Below are 20,973 nucleotides of genomic sequence, written 5' to 3'. Positions count from 1 at the left end.
TTTTTTGCAGCAATACATAGAGGTACCTACTAGAGGAGGGGCAGTGCTGGACCTCCTGTTAGGAAATGAGATGGGACAGGTGGCGGAGGTATGCGTTGGGGAGCACTTCGGGTCCAGTGATCACAATACCATTAGTTTCAAGATAATTATGGAGAGGGTCAGAACTGGACCTAGGGTTGAGATTTTTGATTGGAGAAAGGCTAACTTTGATGCGATGCGAGATGATTTAAAAGGAGTGAACTGGGACATTTTGTTTTATGGGAAAGATGTAGAAGAGAAATGGAGGACATTTAAAGGGGAAATTTTAAGAGTACAGAATCTTTATGTTCCTGTTCGGTTGAAAGGAAACAGTAAAAATTGGAAAGAGCCCTGGTTTTCAAGGGAAATTGGACATCTTGTTCGGAAAAAGAGGGAGATCTACAATAATTATAGGCAGCATGAAGTAAATGAGGTGCTTGAGGAGTATAAGGAATGTAAAAAGAATCTTAAGAAATAAATTAGAAAAGCTAAAAGAAGATATGAGGTTGCTTTGGCAAGTAAGGTGAAAGTAAATCCAAAGGGTTTCTACAGCTATATTAATAGCAAAAGGATAACGAGGGATAAAATTGGTCCATTGGAGAGACAGAGTGGACAGCTATCTGCAGAGCCAAAAGAGATGGGGGAGATATTGAACAATTTTTTTTCTTCGGTATTCACCAAGGAGAAGGAGATTGAATTATGTGAGGTAAGGGAAACTAGTAGAGTAGCTATAAGGTTCAAAGTAAAAGAAGTACTGACACTTTTGAAAAATATAAAAGTGGATAAGTCTCCAGGTCCTGACAGGATATTCCCTAGGACATTGAGGGAAGTTAGTGTAGAAATAGCCGGGGCTATGACAGAAATATTTCAAATGTCATTAGAAACGGGAATAGTCCCCGAGGATTGGCGTACTGCGCATGTTGTTCCATTGTTTAAAAAGGGTTCTAAGAGTAAACCTAGCAATTATAGACCTGTTAGTTTGACTTCAGTGGTGGGCAAATTAATGGAAAAGATACTTAGAGACAATATATATAAGCATCTAGATAAACAGGGTCTGATTAGGAACAGTCAACATGGATTTGTGCCTGGAAGGTCATGTTTGACTAATCTTCTTGAATTTTTTGAAGAGGTTACTAGGGAAATTGACGAGGGTAAAGCAGTGGATGTTGTCTATATGGACTTTAGTAAGGCCTTTGACAAGGTTCCTCATGGAAGGTTGGTTAAGCAGGTTCAACTGTTGGGTATAAATGCAGGAATAGCAAGATGGATTCAACAGTGGCTGAATGGGAGAAGCCAGAGGGTAATGGTGGGTGGCTGTTTATCGGGTTGGAGGCAGGTGACTAGTGGGGTGCCTCAGGGATCTGTGTTGGGTCCTTTGTTGTTTGTCATGTACATCAATGATCTGGATGAAGGTGTGGTAAATTGGATTAGTAAGTATGCAGATGATACCAAGATAGGGGGTGTTGTGGATAATGAAGAGGATTTCCAAAGTCTACAGAGTGATTTAGGCCATTTGGAAAAATGGGCTGAAAGATGGCAGATGGAGTTTAATGCTGATAAATGTGAGGTGCTACACACCTTGGCAGGACAAATTGAAATAGGACGTACATGGTAAATGGTAGGGAATTGAAGAATACAGTTGAACAGAGGGACCTGGGTATAACCGTGCATAGTTCCTTGAAGGTGGAATCTCATATAGATAGGGTGGTAAAGAAAGCTTTTGGTATGCTAGCCTTTATAAATCAGAGCATTGAGTATAGAAGCTGGGATGTAATGTTAAAATTGTACAAGGCATTGGTGAGACCAAATCTGGAGTATGGGGTACAATTTTGGTCGCCAAATTATAGGAAGGATGTCAACAAAATAGAGAGAGTACAGAGGAGATTTACTAGAATGTTGCCTGGGTTTCAACAACTAAGTTACAGAGATAGGTTGAATAAGTTAGGTCTTTATTCTCTGGAGCGCAGAAGGTTAAGGGGGGACCTGATAGAGGTCTTTAAAATGATGAGAGGGATAGACAGAGTTGATGTGGACAAGCTTTTCCCTTTGAGAATAGGGAAGATTCAAACAAGAGGACATGACTTCAGAATTAAGGGACAGAAGTTTAGGGGTAATATGAGGGGGAACTTCTTTACGCAGAGAGTGGTGGCGGTGTGGAATGAGCTCCCAGTGGAAGAGGTGGAGGCAGGTTCATTGGTATCATTTAAAAATAAATTGGATAGGCATATGGATGAGAAGGGAATGGAGGGTTATGGTACGAGTGCAGGCAGGTGGGACTAAGGGGAAAAAAAATTTGTTCGGCATGGACTTGTAGGGCCGAGATGGCCTGTTTCCGTGCTGTAATTGTTATATGGTTATATGGTTATATGGTTAAAATACTAGATCAAAGGGAGGCTACAGATTTTTGGCTGTTGAGTAGAGCAACTGCTCATGGATAAAAACTGTTTTAATGTCTGGCTGTGGCAGCTTTGACAATCCGGAGTCACCTTCCAGAGTGAAGTGATTCAAAGAGCCAGGGTGAGAGGGGTCAGAGATGATCTTGCCCACTCGCTTCCTGGCCCTTGCAGTGTACAGTTCATCAATGGAGCGAAAGTTGCAGCAAATAACCTTCTCTGCTGATCAAACGATTTGCTGCAGCCTCCAGGTGCCGTGCTTGGTGGCTGAGCCAAACCAGACCATGATGGAGAAGGTGAGAACAGACTCTACGATGGCCATGTAGAATTGGACCATCATTGCCTGTGGCAGATTGTGCTTCCTCAGCTGCTGTAGGAAGTACATCCTCTGTTGGGCCAATTTGACTGTGGGGTCGATGGTAGACCCCCACTTAAGGTCCTTGGAGATGATGGTTCCCAGGAACTTAAAAGACTCCACAGATGTGACTGTGGTGTTGTTGATGATGAGTAGGGTGAGGGGAGGGGGAGCTCTCCTAAAGTCTACAATCAATTCCACTGTCTTAAGAGTGGACCCTTTCCCACCCCAACCAACACTTCACACCCACTCACAGCCTGACCTCGGTCTGCAAAGACTCGGCCCTTCTACACCCACCCCACATCAATCATCACTTCACACCCAATTACTAATTTTTAACCAGTTCCTGCCAAGATGTACTATTCCAAAGTCTCCACTATTGTCCCTGTACCCAAAAAGGCAAGGATTATTGATCTTAATGACTACAGGCATGTCGCACTGACCTCTGTAGTCATGAAGACCCTTGAAAGGCTTGTGCTAGCCAAACTGAAAAATATTACAATCCCCTGCTGGACCCTCTGCATTTTGCATATTGGGCCAATAGATCTGTGGATGACGCAATCAATCTGGGCCTGCACTTCATCCTCTAGCACCTAGAACGCCAGGGGACCTATGCAAGGATTTTGTTTGTTGATTTTTGCTCTGCATTCAACAACGTTGTGCCAGAGCTACTACGCTCCAAACTTTCTGAGTTGACTGTGCCTGAACCCCTCTGTCGGTGGATCACCAGCTTTCTGACAGACAGGAAGCAGCATGTGAGGAGGGAAAGCATATCTCGGACCCGCAACTGCTCAGCATAGGAGCACCGCAAGATGCGTACTCTCCCCTCTCCTCTACTCTCGCCACACCAATGACTGCACCTCCACAGACACATCAAGCTTCTCAAATTTGCGGACGACACAACCCTGATTGGACTGATCCAGGATGGGGATCATTTCAGTACTCTTTTCAGTTTGACATCTTTCCTATAACATGGTGCCCAGAACTGAACACAATATTCTAAATGCGGTCTCACCAATGTCTTATACAACTGCAACATGACCTCCCAACCTCTATACTCAATACTCTGACTGATGAAGGCCAAAGTGCCAAAATACTTTTTGACCACCTGATATACCTGCGACTCGACCTTCAAGGAACCATGCAACCATTCCTCTGCCCATCTGGCTAATTGATCCAGATCCTGCTGCAATTTTTCACAACCATCTTCACTATCTGCAAAACCACTCACTTCTGTATCATCAGCAAACTTGCTAATCTTGCCCTGTTCTGTGATGTTTCACAGAGTGCTGGAGTATCTCAGCGGGTCAGGCTGAGTATAGAAGTTGGGAGGTCATGTTGCAGTTGCATAAGATGTTGGTGAGGTCGCATTCAGAGTATTGTATTCAGTTCTGGGCACCGTGTTATAGGGAAGATGTCATCAAACTGGAAAGGGTACAGTGAAGATTTATGAGGATGTTGCCAGGACTAGAGGGCAAGAGCTCTAGGGAGAGGTTGAGTAGGCTGGGATTCCACTTCATGGAGCACAGGAGGATGAGGGATGATCTAATAGAGGTGTATAAAATCATGATTTGAATAGATATGGTTGAGTCTTTTGCCCAGAGTAAGTGAATCGAGGAGCAGAGGACATAAGTTTAAGGTGAAGGGCAAAAGATTTAATAGGAATCTGAGGGGTATATTTTTCACACAAACCGTGGTAGATGTATGGAACAAGCTGCTAGAGGAGGTAGTTGAGGCAGAGACTATCGCAACATTTAAGAAACAGTTAGACAGGTACATGGATAGGACAGGTTTGGAGGGATATGGATCAAACATGGGCAGGTGGGACTAGTGTAGATGGGACATTCTGGGCTGAAGGGCCTGTTTCCATACTGCATCACTCTATGTCTCTATCTATCTTTCCCTCTCAAACCTAATGTCCTGCCTTCTCCCCATTATCTCTGACACCCGTATCAATCAAGAATCTATCAATCTCCTCCTGAAAAATTTTCATTGACTTGACCTCCACAGCTGTCTGTGGCAATGAATTCCACAGTTCACCACCCTCTGACTGAAGAAATTCCTGCTCATCTCCTTCCTAAAGGAATGTCTTTTAATTCTGAGGCTGTGGCCACTGGTCCGAGTGTCTCCCACCAGTGGAAACATCCTCTCCACATCCACTCCATCCAGGTTTTTACCAGGCTGGGACAGACGGCAACAGCTTCGCACCGTGTCCCAAAGCTTGTGTCCTGCCGTGCATCACCCAAGGCAGCAGAGACGTTATAGGAGAGGGCAAGCACCGTAACAAAGTAGCTCACGATGGTTTGGGTAACATTCAGGAATGTCTATGCACGTCACGTCATGAATATTACTGAAGAAGGGTCTTGACCCGAAATATAATCTATATATTTTCTCCAGGGATGCAGCCTGACCCGCTGAATTACTCCAGTACTCTGTGAAACGTCACCTATTCATATTCTCCGCAGATGCTGCCTGACCCACTGAGTTACTCGAGCACTTTGTGTCTATTTTCCCTTCACCCATCTGCCCAAGCCTACTCTCCCCCCTACTATCCTATGTTTCTTTCCACCCATAAACCTCTCTCTGCCTTTACATTTCACTCCTTTTTCAAATCTGCTCTACTTATCTACATGCATTTTTCTTCTTAACTTTTTAGTCATAGAATGATGCAGTGTGGAAACAGGCCCTTCAGCCCAACTTGCCCACACCGACCAACATGTCCCATCTAAACTGGTCCCACTCACACGCGTTTGGCCCATATCCATCTAAATCTGTCCTATCCATGTACGTGTCCAAATGTCTCTTAAACATTAGCATAGTCCCAGCCTTAACTACCTCCTCTGGTAGCTCGTTCCATACACCCACCACCCTTTGTGTGAAAAAGCTACCTCTCAGATTCCTGTTAATTTCTGAAATATTGGTCATAAATTTGATACAAAAATACTCCAAAATAAGGCTCAGAATGCATCAGAGAGCATCTAAAACCCCTGAGCTTCTTTGACCCCGGCATCAAGGGACATCACGCATCACACTCGTGATATGCGCAGCGCGCACATTATTTAACATTAAATTATTTGTAATCCTGCCATGCCACCCCCCTTTTTGAAAAGCTTCGTATGGGCCTGACTTCACATATACCCACCTATCACTCGTCAGAATTTGTCCCATCCCCACCTCTCTTCCAACTTTCTCTCCCCTACAACAAACGGTCTGAAGAAGGGTCCTCATCCAAAACATTGCCTATCAGTATCTCTGGAGTTGCCTTTTGACCCACTGTTATTCCAGCACTTTGGATCTTTATGGTAAAGCAATATCTGCAGATCCTTGTATCTATATTGAAAATGGCTTTTATTTGTTGAAAAATAAATGAATGATTAATGCAAGTGATAATAAACTGGTTTGAAATTCAGTTAATGTTGCTTAGGTAGAATAGCATTGCATCTGTTAAACTTGAGAGATGAAGTATTATTTGTGGAAGAGATTTTGTTTGAGTGACTTGATGCTATCAATATCCTGCACAAGTACCAATAGGTATATATAAATGAAGTATTTGTTACTAATAAGAAATAAATAGTATTATAAGTCTCATGATTCTCCTTAACTCTTTGTCCTTATTTTTATATTTGTCCTTAATCCTTGTGGCTTCATTAAAAAAAATACTTTCCATGTTTTAAGTCAGCCAAAGATTCGTTGTTGCCACTGTTTAATTTGGATGCATTATCATAAATATATTTATGTATAATGTTATGGGGAAATTAGAAAGAGCTTTTATTGTGATATATTACAAAAATAAACTTCACCTCTGGGGATAGAAAATCACCTTGGCTGCTCAATTTGGCTGCCTATAATAATTTCTGCGGTTATTCAGGACAATTGAATTCACAAAAGTGGATATCAAGCGGGCCATATAATTGATGGTCATCGTGATAATGTTTGTTTTTTTTGTTTCAATGCCCAAGAGGAATTAGCGTCTTTCAATTCTCTGTAATAGATGCCATCACCAGCACCATATCATGAGCCAATTTAGCACCCAGAGATAAATAATATTTTTATTAACTATGTATTCATTAGTTTTATGGGAACAAATCCAATACCAGTATCTTGCTCTTTCCTTTCCCCTTAAGCAAACCTTGACTGTGAGTACCTGTGTTTGTTTATTCCAACCATTTTTTTTAATGCTCCACCTTGTTTATCAAATTAACAAAATTTAATGAATATTATTTTCTTTTAGTGAGTAGTTAAGTGGCACACATTTCTTTGTATTTAACAAAAGTATCTGAAGTGCTGACATTATAAATATATGTGCAATGAATATGCCCTCACATTTTGAAAATACTTTTTAATGTACCCAGGGAAGCTTACACCAGGAACACCATATAATTGTGTTATATAATGAAGTGATCTGGCAACAATTCATAACTGCATGTATTAAAATAAGTGTATTTCATTCAATAAAACACACCATTTTCATTAGAAAAACATTCCAAATATGTGCAGGTTTATAGGTTAATTGGCTTCAGTAAATTGCCCCTCGTGTGTGTAGGAATTAGATACGAAAATGTGTTAACATGGAACCAAAGTGAACGGATGGTCAACGTGGACTTGGTGGGCCGAAGTGCCTGTTTCCATTCAGTATCTTTCAATCAATCAGTCAAAAGCCTTCCATCTTTTTATCTTCCTTTTATAGGGTCGAAATGGTAAAGGAAATATTTTCATTTGGGCCTCTGGAAATGGTGGCATGCTCGAAGATCACTGTGGCGCTGATGGATATGTGAATAGTATCTTCACAGTGGCAGTAGGAGCTGTTAGCAACCTGGGCCTCAGTACGTTTTACTCGGAGGCTTGTTCAGCAGTTATGGCAGTCGTACCGACAGGAGGAGCAAGCAATTCACCTTTTGAAAAAAATAGCATGGATGAACTCGACTTGGTGAGTCAGAGTAACATTGTACTAGATTATAATATTGAAGTAAGTGATGCCCTGGAAATGTTGCACCACTGATAGTGCCACCCTTTGAATAAAGCATTAAGTAGTTTCATTTAAGCTTTCAGCAAAGAGAAACAAATATTTTTATGTTTAACCAAACACATTATTCTGTCATTTATTTCATCTATTTTTTGTGACAGGTTGATTTGTATTGCTGTACAATAGGTACTTTACAAAAAATATGAATAGGTATTAAAATAAATTGTAATCTCCTAAAGACAGGATTATAAGCTATCATTTATCTATTGCACACTAAACAAATCAAATCAAAGATCTGCTTTTTATCAGGTATTATTGACAATTAATAATTATTGATAATTTTATAATATTGATCATTTTTAGTTTAGAGATAGAGTGTGGACTTGGTGGCCCTTCGTCCACTGAGTCTGCACTGACCAGCGATCACCCGTACTTAGTTCTATCCTACCCACTAGGAATAATTTACAGAAGCCAATTACGCTACAAAACCTACACGGCTTTGTAATGTGGGAGGAAACCAGAGCACCTTAACTTGGGGGGTCATGACCCCGATGGGGGGTCGTTTGGGGCTTTACCTGGGGACATGAGGGGGTCATAAATCACATATCCATTTGTTGAGCCCATTTTTAGAAACCTAAGAAAGGTACATACCACATACAGTATTTTGTTTGCGTATGCACGTACGTATGCCAAAAATGGTTAAGAACCACTGACCTAGAGAAAACCCACGTCGTCACAGGAGAATGTACAGACTCCATACAGACAGCACCTGTAGTTAAGATCGAATCTAGGTATCTGGCGCTGTGAGGCAGCAACTCTATCGTTGCACTGTTCAGTTCCCAAATAAATATTTAACAAGGAAAAGTGTATAAACAAGGAACTGCAGATGCTGGTTAGTGTACAAAAGGACACAAAGTACTGGAGTAACTCAATAGGTTAGGCAGCATCTCTGGTGAACATGGATAGGTGACATTTCAAGTTGGAACACTTCTTCAGATGGATCAAGGAAAGTTGATTTCTTAACTAATTTGACCACATTCAATGATTTGTGCATAAATACTCCTAGATCTTACAGTTCTGGAGCTTTTCAGAATTGTGTCCACAAGAAAAATATGTGAAAACTTGGAATGATGCATGGCCTGGAACCTGGCAAAATTCCAACTGTGCCCCTGAAATAATTGTGCAAAAAGTGACACCTGTGCACAAAATAGGAAAGCAAGCTTACTGCAAGCCACATCAAGGTAATTCACAATCAAGTCAAGTCAAGTTAAGAGAGTTTATTGTCATGTGCCCCAGATACGACAATGAGATTCTTCCTTGCTGCAGCACAACAGAATATAGTAAGCATAATTACAGAAACAGTTCAGTGTGTCTATATAGCATAGGCCATATATATACACATAAATAAACAGATAAAGTGCAATAGGCTGTTATAGTTCAGAGTTTGTTTGATGGTGAGTTTAATAGCCTGATGGCTGTGGGAAAGAAGCTGTTCATGTACCAGATTTCAGGCTCCTGTACCTTCTACCTGATGGCAGCGGAGAAATGAGAGTGTGGCCAGGATGGTGTGGGTCCTTGATGATGTTGGCAGCCTTTTTGAGGCAGCGACTGTAATAGATCCCTTCGATGGTGGGGAGGTCAAGCCGATGATGGACTGGGTAGTGGTCACAACTTTCTGCATTCTTTTCCGCTCCTGGACGCTAAAGTTGCCGAACCAAGCCACGATGCAACCAGTCAGCTTGCTCTCTATTGCGCACCTGTAGAAGTTCGCGAGAGTCCTCTTTGACATACCGACTCTCCGTAATCTTCTCAGGAAGTAGAGGCGCTGATGTGTCTTCTTTATTATTGCATCAGTGTGCTGGGACTTCGCAAAGATCTTCGCAAATATGCACGCCCAGGAATTTGAAGTTCTTGACCCTTTCCACCATCCCATTGATCATCAGCAAGTATTAGAAGGAATGGGTGATGTTACGGGTCAAGACCCTTCAGGCTCGACCCGAAATGTCACCCATTACATCTCTCCAGCAATTTGTCTATCTTCAGTGTAAATCAGGATCTGCAGTTCCTTCCTGCACATCAGCAAGTATTTGCAGGTATTGTAAGTAGAACTCTCAGGTGGTGCTTTCACAACCTACTCCTTGATGATTTTCTCAAAAACCACTTGGCTTCAAATGTTACTGCCCTTCCTCCCTATATGCTTCACGGATGAAAGAATGAATTGTAGTGGTAACGAGAGAGTGATCGCCTCAAGCCTAAGGTCACATTTGACCACAAATCTTAACAACATGGATGTAAACTGGTATTATGGGGAAAATTCTCTGTTGGTTATATTAAAAACGTTAGAAATAGCAAAAGAATTATGATTAATGTTGGGCAATGCTGTCCCACGACATAAATGCAGAATTGTACCAGGGCAGTGCCCTTGTCGCAGTTGTCTCTTTCTGTGACAATATTACAGCCTTTCTACTTGGAGGATTCTCCTAATTGCCAAAATTGCCAGTTTTGTGAGGAACATTTCTTGCAATAAATTCGACAGATTCACAGAATATTCAAGCCACTGGAAGCCATTTCCACATTCTGTCCATGCTGATTGATAAAGAAACAAGTAATTGCAGAAAGGCCACAAAGTGCTGGAGCAACTCAGATGATCAGACAGCATCTTTGGAGATCATGGCAATGGGACCCTATCCATGTTCTCCAAAGATACTGCCTGATCTGCTGAGTTACTCCAGCACTTTGGTTGCTTTTCTGATTGATAAAGAGCTCTCCAACCAACCCCAGCTTCCAGCTTTGGGTCGTAGCTCTAGAGATCATAGCACTCCAAGGACATATCCAAGTACATTGAAAAAGAGATGAGAGTTTATGGTTCCTCCATCATTTTAGGAGCAAGTTCCAAATCTACCACCTTTTGCATTAAATTAACTTTCCTCATTATCCCTCTCTCATCTTTCTATCAATTATTTAAAATCCACACTACCTATTTTTTTACTCCTGTTCCCCTCCCCACGAATTACATTTTTTTAAAAATGTTTTATCTATGCCTGTCACAATTTCTTGATTAGTAAGGATGTCAGGGGTTATGGGGAAAAGGCAGGAGAATGGGGTTGAGAGGAAAAGTGATCGTCCGTGATTGAATGGTCGAGTAGTCTTGATGGGCCAAATGGTCTAATTCTGCTCCTAAAACTTATGAACATGAATAATGTTGTCCACACAAGATCAATCTCTCCTGTGCCACCTCAGTTCCAACCTGTCTGATCTTTCCTCTTGGCTGCAATTTTCCAATGCTGCCAACGTACTGGCAACTCTCTTCTGCTATGTTCTTCCTGCACTGTGATACAACTAGTATATTTTACCAGCATAACCTTAAAGGACACAAAGTGCTGGAGTAACTCAGCGGGTTGGGTAGCATCTCTGAAGAACATGGATAGGTTAGGTTTCAGATCCGAACGTATCTTCTTGAGTCTGAAGAAAAGTCCCGACCCGAAACATCACTTATCCATATTCTCCAGAGATGCTGCCTGACCCGCTGAGTTACTCCCGCACTTGGTGTTCTGGTGTGTAAACCAGCATTTGCAGTTCCTTGTGTCTCCAACATAACCTTTCAGCTTTCACATTCTATGCAAAACCTAACAAAAGGAAAGTATCACAGTTCTTTTTAACCACTTTCTTGACCTGTATTCTACCTGTGAAATATATACTCCAAAGTTGTTCCATATCCCTCAACATGCTCCCATGTATTTTGCATTCCCTTGTTGCATCTCTTCGCTGCATTAGCTCACCTTTCTACAAATATCATTACATTGCTTCCATATCTTCGGTCAATTTTTTTCCTCTTCACTTTCAACACTTTAGACAATGTTTATATCATCTGGAAATCTCTTATGCCTCCCTTCATGTCTAATTGATTAATATATACTGCAAATGACTTATTGCTGTGTCCAAAAGAATCCCACTGGTCAGAGCTTTCCAGCGAAAGTCTGCTTTTATCTAAATTTGGATGAGAACGTTCATGGCAAGATTAGCAAGTTTGCAGATGATACAAACGTGGCTGTTATTGCAGATAGTGAAGATTGATGTCAAAACTCACAGCTGGATCTTGATCGAGTGGTTGAGGAATGGTTGACGGAATTTAATACAGAGAAGTGTGAGGTGTTGCATTTTGGAAAGTTTTAGCATGGGTAGGACCTGTACAGGTAGGGCTCTGGGGAATGTTGTAGAGGGATGTGGGAGTGCAGGTCCATAATTCCTTGAAGGTGGTGTCACAGGTAGATAGAGGGGTTAAAAAGGTTTTTTGCACATTGGCCTTCATCATTCTGTGCATTGATTATAGAAATGTGTAGGTCATGCTGCAATTGTATGATGTTGGTGAGGCCACATTTAGAGTATTGTGTTCCGTTCTGGGCACCATGTTGCGGGAAATATGTTGTCAATATGGAAAGTGTACAGAGAAAATGTACGAGGATGTTGCCATGACTTGAGGGTCTGAGATATGGGGAGTGGTTGAGCAGGGTGGGACTTTTTTCCTTGGCGAGCAGGAGATGAGGGGTGATCTTATAGACAACCATATATAACCATATAACAATTACAGCACGGAAACAGGCCATCTCGGCCCTACAAGTCCGTGCCGAACAAATTTTTTTTCCCCTTAGTCCCACCTGTCTGCACTCATACCATAACCCTCCATTCCCTTCTCATCCATATGCCTATCCAATTTATTTTTAAATGATACCAATGAACCTGCCTCCACCACTTCCACTGGAAGCTCATTCCACACCGCTACCACTCTCTGAGTAAAGAAGTTCCCCCTCATATTACCCCTAAACTTCTGTCCCTTAATTCTGAAGTCATGTCCTCTTGTTTGAATCTTCCCTATTCTCAAAGGGAAAAGCTTGTCCACATCAACTCTGTCTATCCCTCTCATCATTTTAAAGACCTCTATCAGGTCCCCCCTTAACCTTCTGCGCTCCAGAGAATAAAGACCTAACTTATTCAACCTATCTCTGTAACTTAGTTGTTGAAACCCAGGCCACATTCTAGTAAATCTCCTCTGTACTCTCTCTATTTTGTTGACATCCTTCCTATAATTGGGCGACCAAAATTGTACACCATACTCCAGATTTGGTCTCACCAATGCCTTGTACAATTTTAACATTACATCCCAGCTTCTATACTCAATGCTCTGATTTATAAAGGCTAGCATACCAAAAGCTTTCTTTACCACCCTATCTATATGAGATTCCACCTTCAAGGAACTATGCACGGTTATACCCAGATCCCTCTGTTCAACTGTATTCTTCAATTCCCTACCATTTACCATGTACGTCCTATTTTGATTTGTCCTGCCAAGGTGTAGCACCTCACATTTATCAGCATTAAACTCCATCTGCCATCTTTCAGCCCATTTTTTCAAATGGCCTAAATCACTCTGTAGACTTTGGAAATCCTCTTCATTATCCACAACGCCCCCTATCTTGGTATCATCTGCATACTTACTAATCCAATTTACCACACCTTCATCCAGATCATTGATGTACATGACAAACAACAAAGGACCCAACACAGATCCCTGAGGCACCCCACTAGTCACCTGCCTCCAACCCGATAAACAGCCATCCACCATTACCCTCTGGCTTCTCCCATTCAGCCACTGTTGAATCCATCTTGCTATTCCTGCATTTATACCCAACAGTTGAACCTTCTTAACCAACCTTCCATGAGGAACCTTGTCAAAGGCCTTACTAAAGTCCATATAGACAACATCCACTGCTTTACCCTCGTCAATTTCCCTAGTAACCTCTTCAAAAAATTCAAGAAGATTAGTCAAACATGACCTTCCAGGCATAAATCCATGTTGACTGTTCCTAATCAGACCCTGTTTATCTAGATGCTTATATATATTATCTCTAAGTATCTTTTCCATTAATTTGCCCACCACTGAAGTCAAACTAACAAGTCTATAATTGCTAGGTTTACTCTTAGAACCCTTTTTAAACAATGGAACAAAATGCGCAGTACGCCAATCCTCGGGGACTATCCCCGTTTCTAATGACATTTGAAATATTTCTGTCATAGCCCCGGCTATTTCTACACTAACTTCCCTCAATGTCCTAGGGAATATCCTGTCAGGACCTGGAGACTCATCCACTTTTATATTTTTCAAAAGTGTCAGTACTTCTTTTACTTTGAACCTCATAGTATCCATAGCTACTCTACTAGTTTCCCTTACCTCATATAATTCAATATCCTTCTCCTTGGTGAATACCGAAGAAAAAAAATTGTTCAATATCTCCCCCATCTCTTTTGGCTCTGCAGATAGCTGTCCACTCTGTCTCTCCAATGGACCAATTTTATCCCTCGTTATCCTTTTGCTATTAATATAGCTGTAGAAACCCTTTGGATTTACTTTCACCTTACTTGCCAAAGCAACCTCATATCTTCTTTTAGCTTTTCTAATTTCTTTCTTAAGATTCTTTTTACATTCCTTATACTCCTCAAGCACCTCATTTACTTCATGCTGCCTATAATTATTGTAGATCTCCCTCTTTTTCCGAACAAGATGTCCAATTTCCCTTGAAAACCAGGGCTCTTTCCAATTTTTACTGTTTCCTTTCAACCGAACAGGAACATAAAGATTCTGTACTCTTAAAATTTCCCCTTTAAACGTCCTCCATTTCTCTTCTACATCTTTCCCATAAAACAAAATGTCCCAGTTCACTCCTTTTAAATCATCTCGCATCGCATCAAAGTTAGCCTTTCTCCAATCAAAAATCTCAACCCTAGGTCCAGTTCTGACCCTCTCCATAATTATATTGAAACTAATGGTATTGTGATCACTGGACCCGAAGTGCTCCCCAACGCATACCTCCGCCACCTGTCCCGTCTCATTTCCTAACAGGAGGTCCAGCACTGCCCCTCCTCTAGTAGGTACCTCTATGTATTGCTGCAAAAAACTATCCTGCACACATTTTACAAACTCCAACCCATCCAGCCCATTTACAGAATGTGTTTCCCAGTCTATGTGTGGAAAGTTGAAATCTCCCACAATCACTACCTTGTGCTTACTACTAATATCTGCTATCTCCTTACATATTTGCTCTTCCAATTCTCGTTCCCCGTTTGGCGGTCTATAATACACCCCTATAAGAGTTGCTACACCTTTCCCACTTCTCAATTCCACCCAAATAGCCTCCCTAGATGAGCCCTCCAATCTATCCTGCCAAAGCACTGCTGTAATATCTTCCCTGACTAGCAATGCAACACCTCCACCTCTTGCCCCTCCAATTCTATCACACCTGAAGCAGCGAAATCCTGGAATATTTAGTTTCCAATCACAGCCCTTCTGCAACCACATTTCACTGATCGCCACAACATCATACTTCCAGGTGTCTATCCAGACTCTAAGCTCATCCACCTTTCTTACAATGCTCCTAGCATTAAAATATGCACATTTAAGAAAACCCCCGTCTCTTATTCTCTGTTTATTTCCTTTTTTTTCTTTCTCCTCTTGTGTCCGAGTGCTTCCCATTTCTGCTTCCTGCCTCCCACTCTGTCTACTACCTTTCGCTATTTGAGTCCCTCGCCCCAACCATTCTAGTTTAAAGTCTCCCCAGCTGCCTTTGCAAATTTCCCCGCTAGGATATTGGTCCCCCTTGGGTTCAAGTGCAACCCATCCTTTCTGTACAGGTCCCACCTTCCCCAAAAGAAGTCCCAATGATCCAGGAACTTGAATCCCTGCCCTCTGCACCAGTCTTTCAGCCACGCATTTATCCTCCACCTCGCTCCATTCCTACTCTCACTGTCGCGTGGCACAGGCAGTAATCCTGAGATTGTTACTTTTTTGGTCCTTTTTCTTAACTCTCCTCCCAACTCCCTAAATCCTCCCTTCAGGACCTCTTCCCTTTTTTTACCTATGTCATTGGTACCTATATGTACCACGACCTCAGGCTCCTCTCCCTCTGATTTAAGGATATCTTGGATGCGTTGAGACACGTCCGAGACCTTGGCACCAGGGAGGCAGACCACCATCCTGGTCTCCCGACTGCGTCCACAGAATCGCCTATCTGACCCCCTAACAATAGAGTCCCCAATTACTATTGCCCTCTTTTTTCCCCTACCTTTTGGAGCAACAGGGCCGGTCTCTGTGCTGGAGGCCCGTCCGCTGTCACTACCCCCGGGTAGGCTGTCACCCCCATCCGTACTCAAACAGGAGTACTTATTTGCGAGGTGTACCGACATTGGAGTACTCACTCGTTCCTGCCTCTGCCCTTTGCCCTTCCTTAACGTGACCCACATGTCTCTCTCCCGTGGTTTTGGAGTGACCACCTCCCTATAACTCCCCTCTATGACCTCCTCACTCTCCCTGATCAGACAGAGGTCATCGAGCTGCTGCTCCAGGTTCCTAATACGGTCCCTTAGGAGCCCCATCTCGCTGCACCTGGTGCAGATGTGGACGTCTGGAGGGCCATCCGACACCATGACCTCCCACATCTGACATCCAGAACAGTACACTGCTCTGACTGTCATTCTCCCGCCTTACCCTGGATCTGATACCAGTATAATACAATAGAAACTGCTGGGAGAAATCAGCAGGTATCTGACTCACAACAGCTGCTCCCTCGTGACCTTTAAACTGCCCTTTATTATATAAACAAAAAGCACTGTACCTTTAGCCCACTGTACCTTTAGCCTACTGTACCTTTACTAAAGCACTGCACCTTTAACCAGAAAGCACAAATGCTAACCTGAGGTTGCACCCAATCAGCTGCTTCCTCTAGTCTGCTTCCACCAATCAGCGGCTTCCACCAGAATCCTCCCTATGGAGTGTGGAACGTTACGGATTCTGGTAAGCCCTGACCCTCCTCCACTGCTCCCCAACGGTCCTGGGCCTCTGTGAAAACAAGCCCCGCGCCCGATTTAAGTACTCACCGCCCTGACCCTCCTACACTGCTCCCCAACGGTCCCGGGCCTCTGTGAAAACAAGCCCCGTGCCCGATTTAAGTACTCACCGCCCTGACCCTCCTCCACTGCTCCCCAACGGTCCTGGGCCTCTGTGAAAACAAGCCCCGCGCCCGATTTAAGTACTCACCGCCCTGACCCTCCTCCACTGCTCACCAACGGTCCTGGGCCTCTGCTATGTATAAAATGTATAAAATCATGAGAGGAATAGATCAGGTAGACGCACAGAGTCTCTTGCCCAGAGTAGGGGAATAGAGAATCAGAGGAGATGGGTTTAAGATGAGGGAGGAAAGATTCATTAGGAATCTAAAGGGTAATTTTTTCATACAAAGGGTGACGGGCGTATAGAATGAGCTGTCAGATGAGGTAGTGGAGGTAGGAACTATTGCAACATTTAAGAAACAATTAAACAGGTACTTGGAAGGTTTAGGTTTAGAGGGGTAAGGGCCAATGCAGGCAAGTGGGACTAGTGTAGACAGGACATGTTGGTTTGTGTGGGCAAGGTGTTTCCACGCTGTTTCCACGCCTCCAGGGGCGCCGGGGAGATGGCTTTTCTTTCTTTTTGTTATTTTTTAGTGCGTTAAAAGTTTGTTTTAATGTTCTTCGCTTTGTTTTATGTGGGGGGAGGGGATCGGGGGAAACTTTTTTTCAGGTTCTTACCTTCCTGGATATTTGATCAATTTTCGGATCACATTCTCCGGGCCCCGCAGCCTACCATCGATGGGGCTGGAGGCCTCCTCAGACTGTTGTGAGCCCCACAGCGGGGCGCGGACTTAACATCAGAGTTGATCCCTTGCCTGGGATCACTCCCACCGCGATCACCACGGAACCAACACTAAGGGCTCTCAGTCTTGGGTGAGGCCAAGTCGGGAGCTCCAACGTCACGGAAGGTTTGTCCAGCCCCGACGCGAGGTTCGATCGCCCGGCGCGAGGGAGCTGACATCCCCCCGATGCAGAAGCTGATCGCCTCGACGCGGAGGGCCCAAACGCCACCGGCTACGGGAGTCAAGATCGTCCCATCAACAGGGGCTCGAGGCCCCCGACCGAGGAAGAACTAAGGAAGGACTTGAACTTTATTTTGCCTTCCACCACAGTGAGGAATGTGTAGGAGTCACTGCGGTGGATGCTCATGTTAAAATGTGTTTTTTTGAGTGATCTGTTGCTTTTAATTGTATGACTGGCCTGGCCAATTAAATTCCTCGTATGTTGCAAAACATACTTGGCGAATAAAGTGTGTTACTGATTTTGATTTTGATTCTGATATTACTCTACAACTCTCTATGACTATTTAGGTATCAATTACATAATTATTGATGATTTTATAATATTGATAATTAAACAATTAACAATTAACAAGGAAAAGTGCTTCCTGTCATTGATCCAATTTACCTCACCCTTAGACACCTTGTTTCTTTGAGTTTTGTGATCAGTGAGATATGTGACATTGGCAACAGCCTTGTTAAAATTCTAAGTTTATCCTTCCCACTTTTTGTTGTCAGTGGGACAATTCAGTCATTCTTTAGCCCTCTGGCACCACTTTATTGATTGGTGTTTGAAATAAGCTCACTGTAGTTTCTCTCTGTGACTATTTATACACCTTGTCATCTAGGAGCTCAAAATGTTGCAGTCCCATTCTTTTCCATTGTCGAAAGTTTTCCTGAATCCCTTGAATCTCCTTCCTGAATATCTCAATTGTTCTGAGACTGATTACCTGATTACAATGAATCTCAACAAAATCACTTTGAAGCTGGTATGACGTACCAATTGGTACCCGACGTACCAGCTTCAAAGACGTCTTGTTGAGCCTCATTGTCTGTACTTGTTCTCACCTAGCTCACAGCTAACAATGGCCTGTTTCCTTTATTATCGTTACTTTTTTGCATATCTTTCATTAATTTGTTCCACTGTATATCTCTCTACATCACCATCTATATCTCTAGTTTTCCTTTCACCTGATCAGTCTCGACCCAAAACATCACCTATTCCTTTTCTCCAAAGATGCTGTCTGACCTGCTGAGTTACTTCAGCTTTTTGTGTCTATCTTCAAACCTACAAACCTATACGTCTTTGGAGTGTGGAAGGAAACCAGAACACCCAGAGAAAACCCACACTGTCATAAGGAGAACTTACAAACTCCGTACAGACAGCAGCGTTGTCAGTATCAAACCCGGGTCTCTAGTGCTATAAGACAGCAGCTCCACTGCTATGCCACTGTGCCACGCTGGCTCTGGGGCTCAAGTTCAAGTTCAAGTTCAAGTGAGTTTACTGTCATGTGTCCCTGATAGGACAATGAAATTCTTGCTTTGCTTAAACACAACAGAACATAGTAGGCATTGACTACAAAACAGATCAGTGTGTCCATATACCATTATATAAATATATACACACATGAATAAATAAACTGATGAAGTGCATATAACAGATAAGGTTTATTTTACTTCGGAGTCACGTGAGTGACTACGTGAAGAACCCACCCAGCGCGCAGGCGCGGCATTACGTCAGCAGTACAACAGCGGCAGCAGCTGGAGCCAGGCTCTCCAGCGGCAGCATAAAGACAAGACCTCAGGTAAGTGCCTTTTTTGTGTTACAGAGTCGCTCAACGGTGAGAATATGGCCACCAGAAAGCGACCAGCTAGAAGGACTACCTGCCCAACTCCACCCGAGGAGGGGTCTATATCTGGGCGGCAGCCACCAGTAGCGGAGGAGCTATTTCAACGCTCCCGCTCACCCGACACCGAGCCGCTCCCTGTGCCGCCGGTTTCGACGCCCCGCACAGGGAGGAAGGCAACCCGCAAAACTGACCGGCCGGTGTCCTCCGACTCGTCGGAGGAACGGGAACGCTCTCCACCGGCGAAACGGGGAGACGCCCGCATCAGCTGCATGAGGCAGCTCCTGGAGCAGATGATAAATGAGGAGATGCAGGCTAGGCATCTCCAAGGAGGACGGGCTTTGGCCTCCTCCATACCATCGCCACACCCTTCTGTACCCTCTCTGTTCGAGGGCAGTAAGGGAGGCCAGGACTGGGCTGGCCTAGGGCAAGGGCAGGCGGACGACAACATAAGTATGCCGGGCGAGCTGGAAGAAGAGCTACTGGGTGTCGTCGGTCGGTACGCAGCGCCCCCAACGACCGGGATGGTACTACCACCTAGAATGGCGGCCAGCATCAATAGGATTTCCAACAAGCCGCTGCAGGAGAAGGTCGTTCAGCAGACCCTTGACACCTATACAGCGCCAGAAAATTGCGAGGCGCTGCGTGTGAAAACTGTCAACGGGCAAATATGGAACCAGCTGGGGCAGCAGATCAGGACTCAGGAGGTAAAAATGCAGCGGGTCCTGAAGCTCCACACTGCAGCCATCACCGCCTTTGCTCGGTCCGTCGGTAACGAAGAGCTCTCCATACCCCAGCAGGATGCGCTGGCGTTGATGTGCAACACCACGTACGAGCTCAACAGCCTACGGCGGGATAACATCAGGCCTGCCCTCAATCCCAAATACGCGGGCCTTTGCAAAGCTCCAGCGTCGGAACGGGAGGCGCTGCTATTTGGAGCAGACTTGGCCAAGAAACTCAAAGAATTGGAAGAGGCGGCCAAACCTGTAGGCCTCATGAGGGCAGCGCCAGGACCGAGCAGGGTGAAGACACCCAGTTGGCAGCACGCCTCGGCATCCACCAGTAGGTACCGAGCTGGTGAAAGCCTGGTGACCGCCTCCCACTACCCCCAGAGCTCTTTTTTAGAGCGGGGCCCAGGGCGGAGCCGTGGGAAGATGCGCCGCCCCACCGCAGCACCAACACGGACACCCTCGGGCCAAACCCATCGGAAACGCCCCCACAAATAAACATGGAGGTAGGTGGGTCTGGTTCCTGCCAACATGCACAGACAAAGGGTGTTGTGTTAACAGGAGGACGTTTGAGGTTCTTCAAGCATGTTTGGTGCTCCCTTACTAACAACAAGTTTATACTCAACAGTATCAGTGGATACAAAATTGAATTCAAACCAGGCATAGAACCGCCAGTTCAGCATATGCCCCAAAGGGTATTCCTTCCCTCAGTATTAGAGAAGGTAGAAGGACAAGCTGAACTAGACAGGCTCGTGGCTAAAGGCATCATAGAAATGACCACACACGAGCCGCAGGAATTTGTATCGAATATTTTTCTCAAATCCAAGAAAGATGGTGGATGTCGTATTATTATTGATTTGACATCACTTAATCAATCTGTTGAGTATCAACATTTCAAAATGGAGACATTTGTCACTGCCAGACAACTGATCTCCAAGGGATACTACATGGCA

General features: G+C 43.9%; 1 protein-coding gene across 1 annotated transcript in view; it reads left to right on the top strand.

The window, feature by feature from the left end:
- The window catches only part of LOC129698179 (PC3-like endoprotease variant B), a 685,304-nt gene that overhangs the window by 410,874 nt on the left and 253,457 nt on the right, over positions 1-20,973 (top strand). The window contains exon 10 of the mRNA XM_055637132.1: positions 7,454-7,693. Within this exon, the coding sequence (XP_055493107.1) occupies positions 7,454-7,693 (240 nt within the window). The remainder of the gene's footprint in view (positions 1-7,453; positions 7,694-20,973) is intronic.

The sequence above is a fragment of the Leucoraja erinacea genome, chromosome 6 (assembly GCF_028641065.1).
Source record: "Leucoraja erinacea ecotype New England chromosome 6, Leri_hhj_1, whole genome shotgun sequence".
Taxonomy (NCBI): Eukaryota; Metazoa; Chordata; class Chondrichthyes; order Rajiformes; family Rajidae; genus Leucoraja; species Leucoraja erinaceus.
Note: the sequence above shows the minus strand (reverse complement) of the source record. Positions and strands in the feature narration are given on the sequence as shown.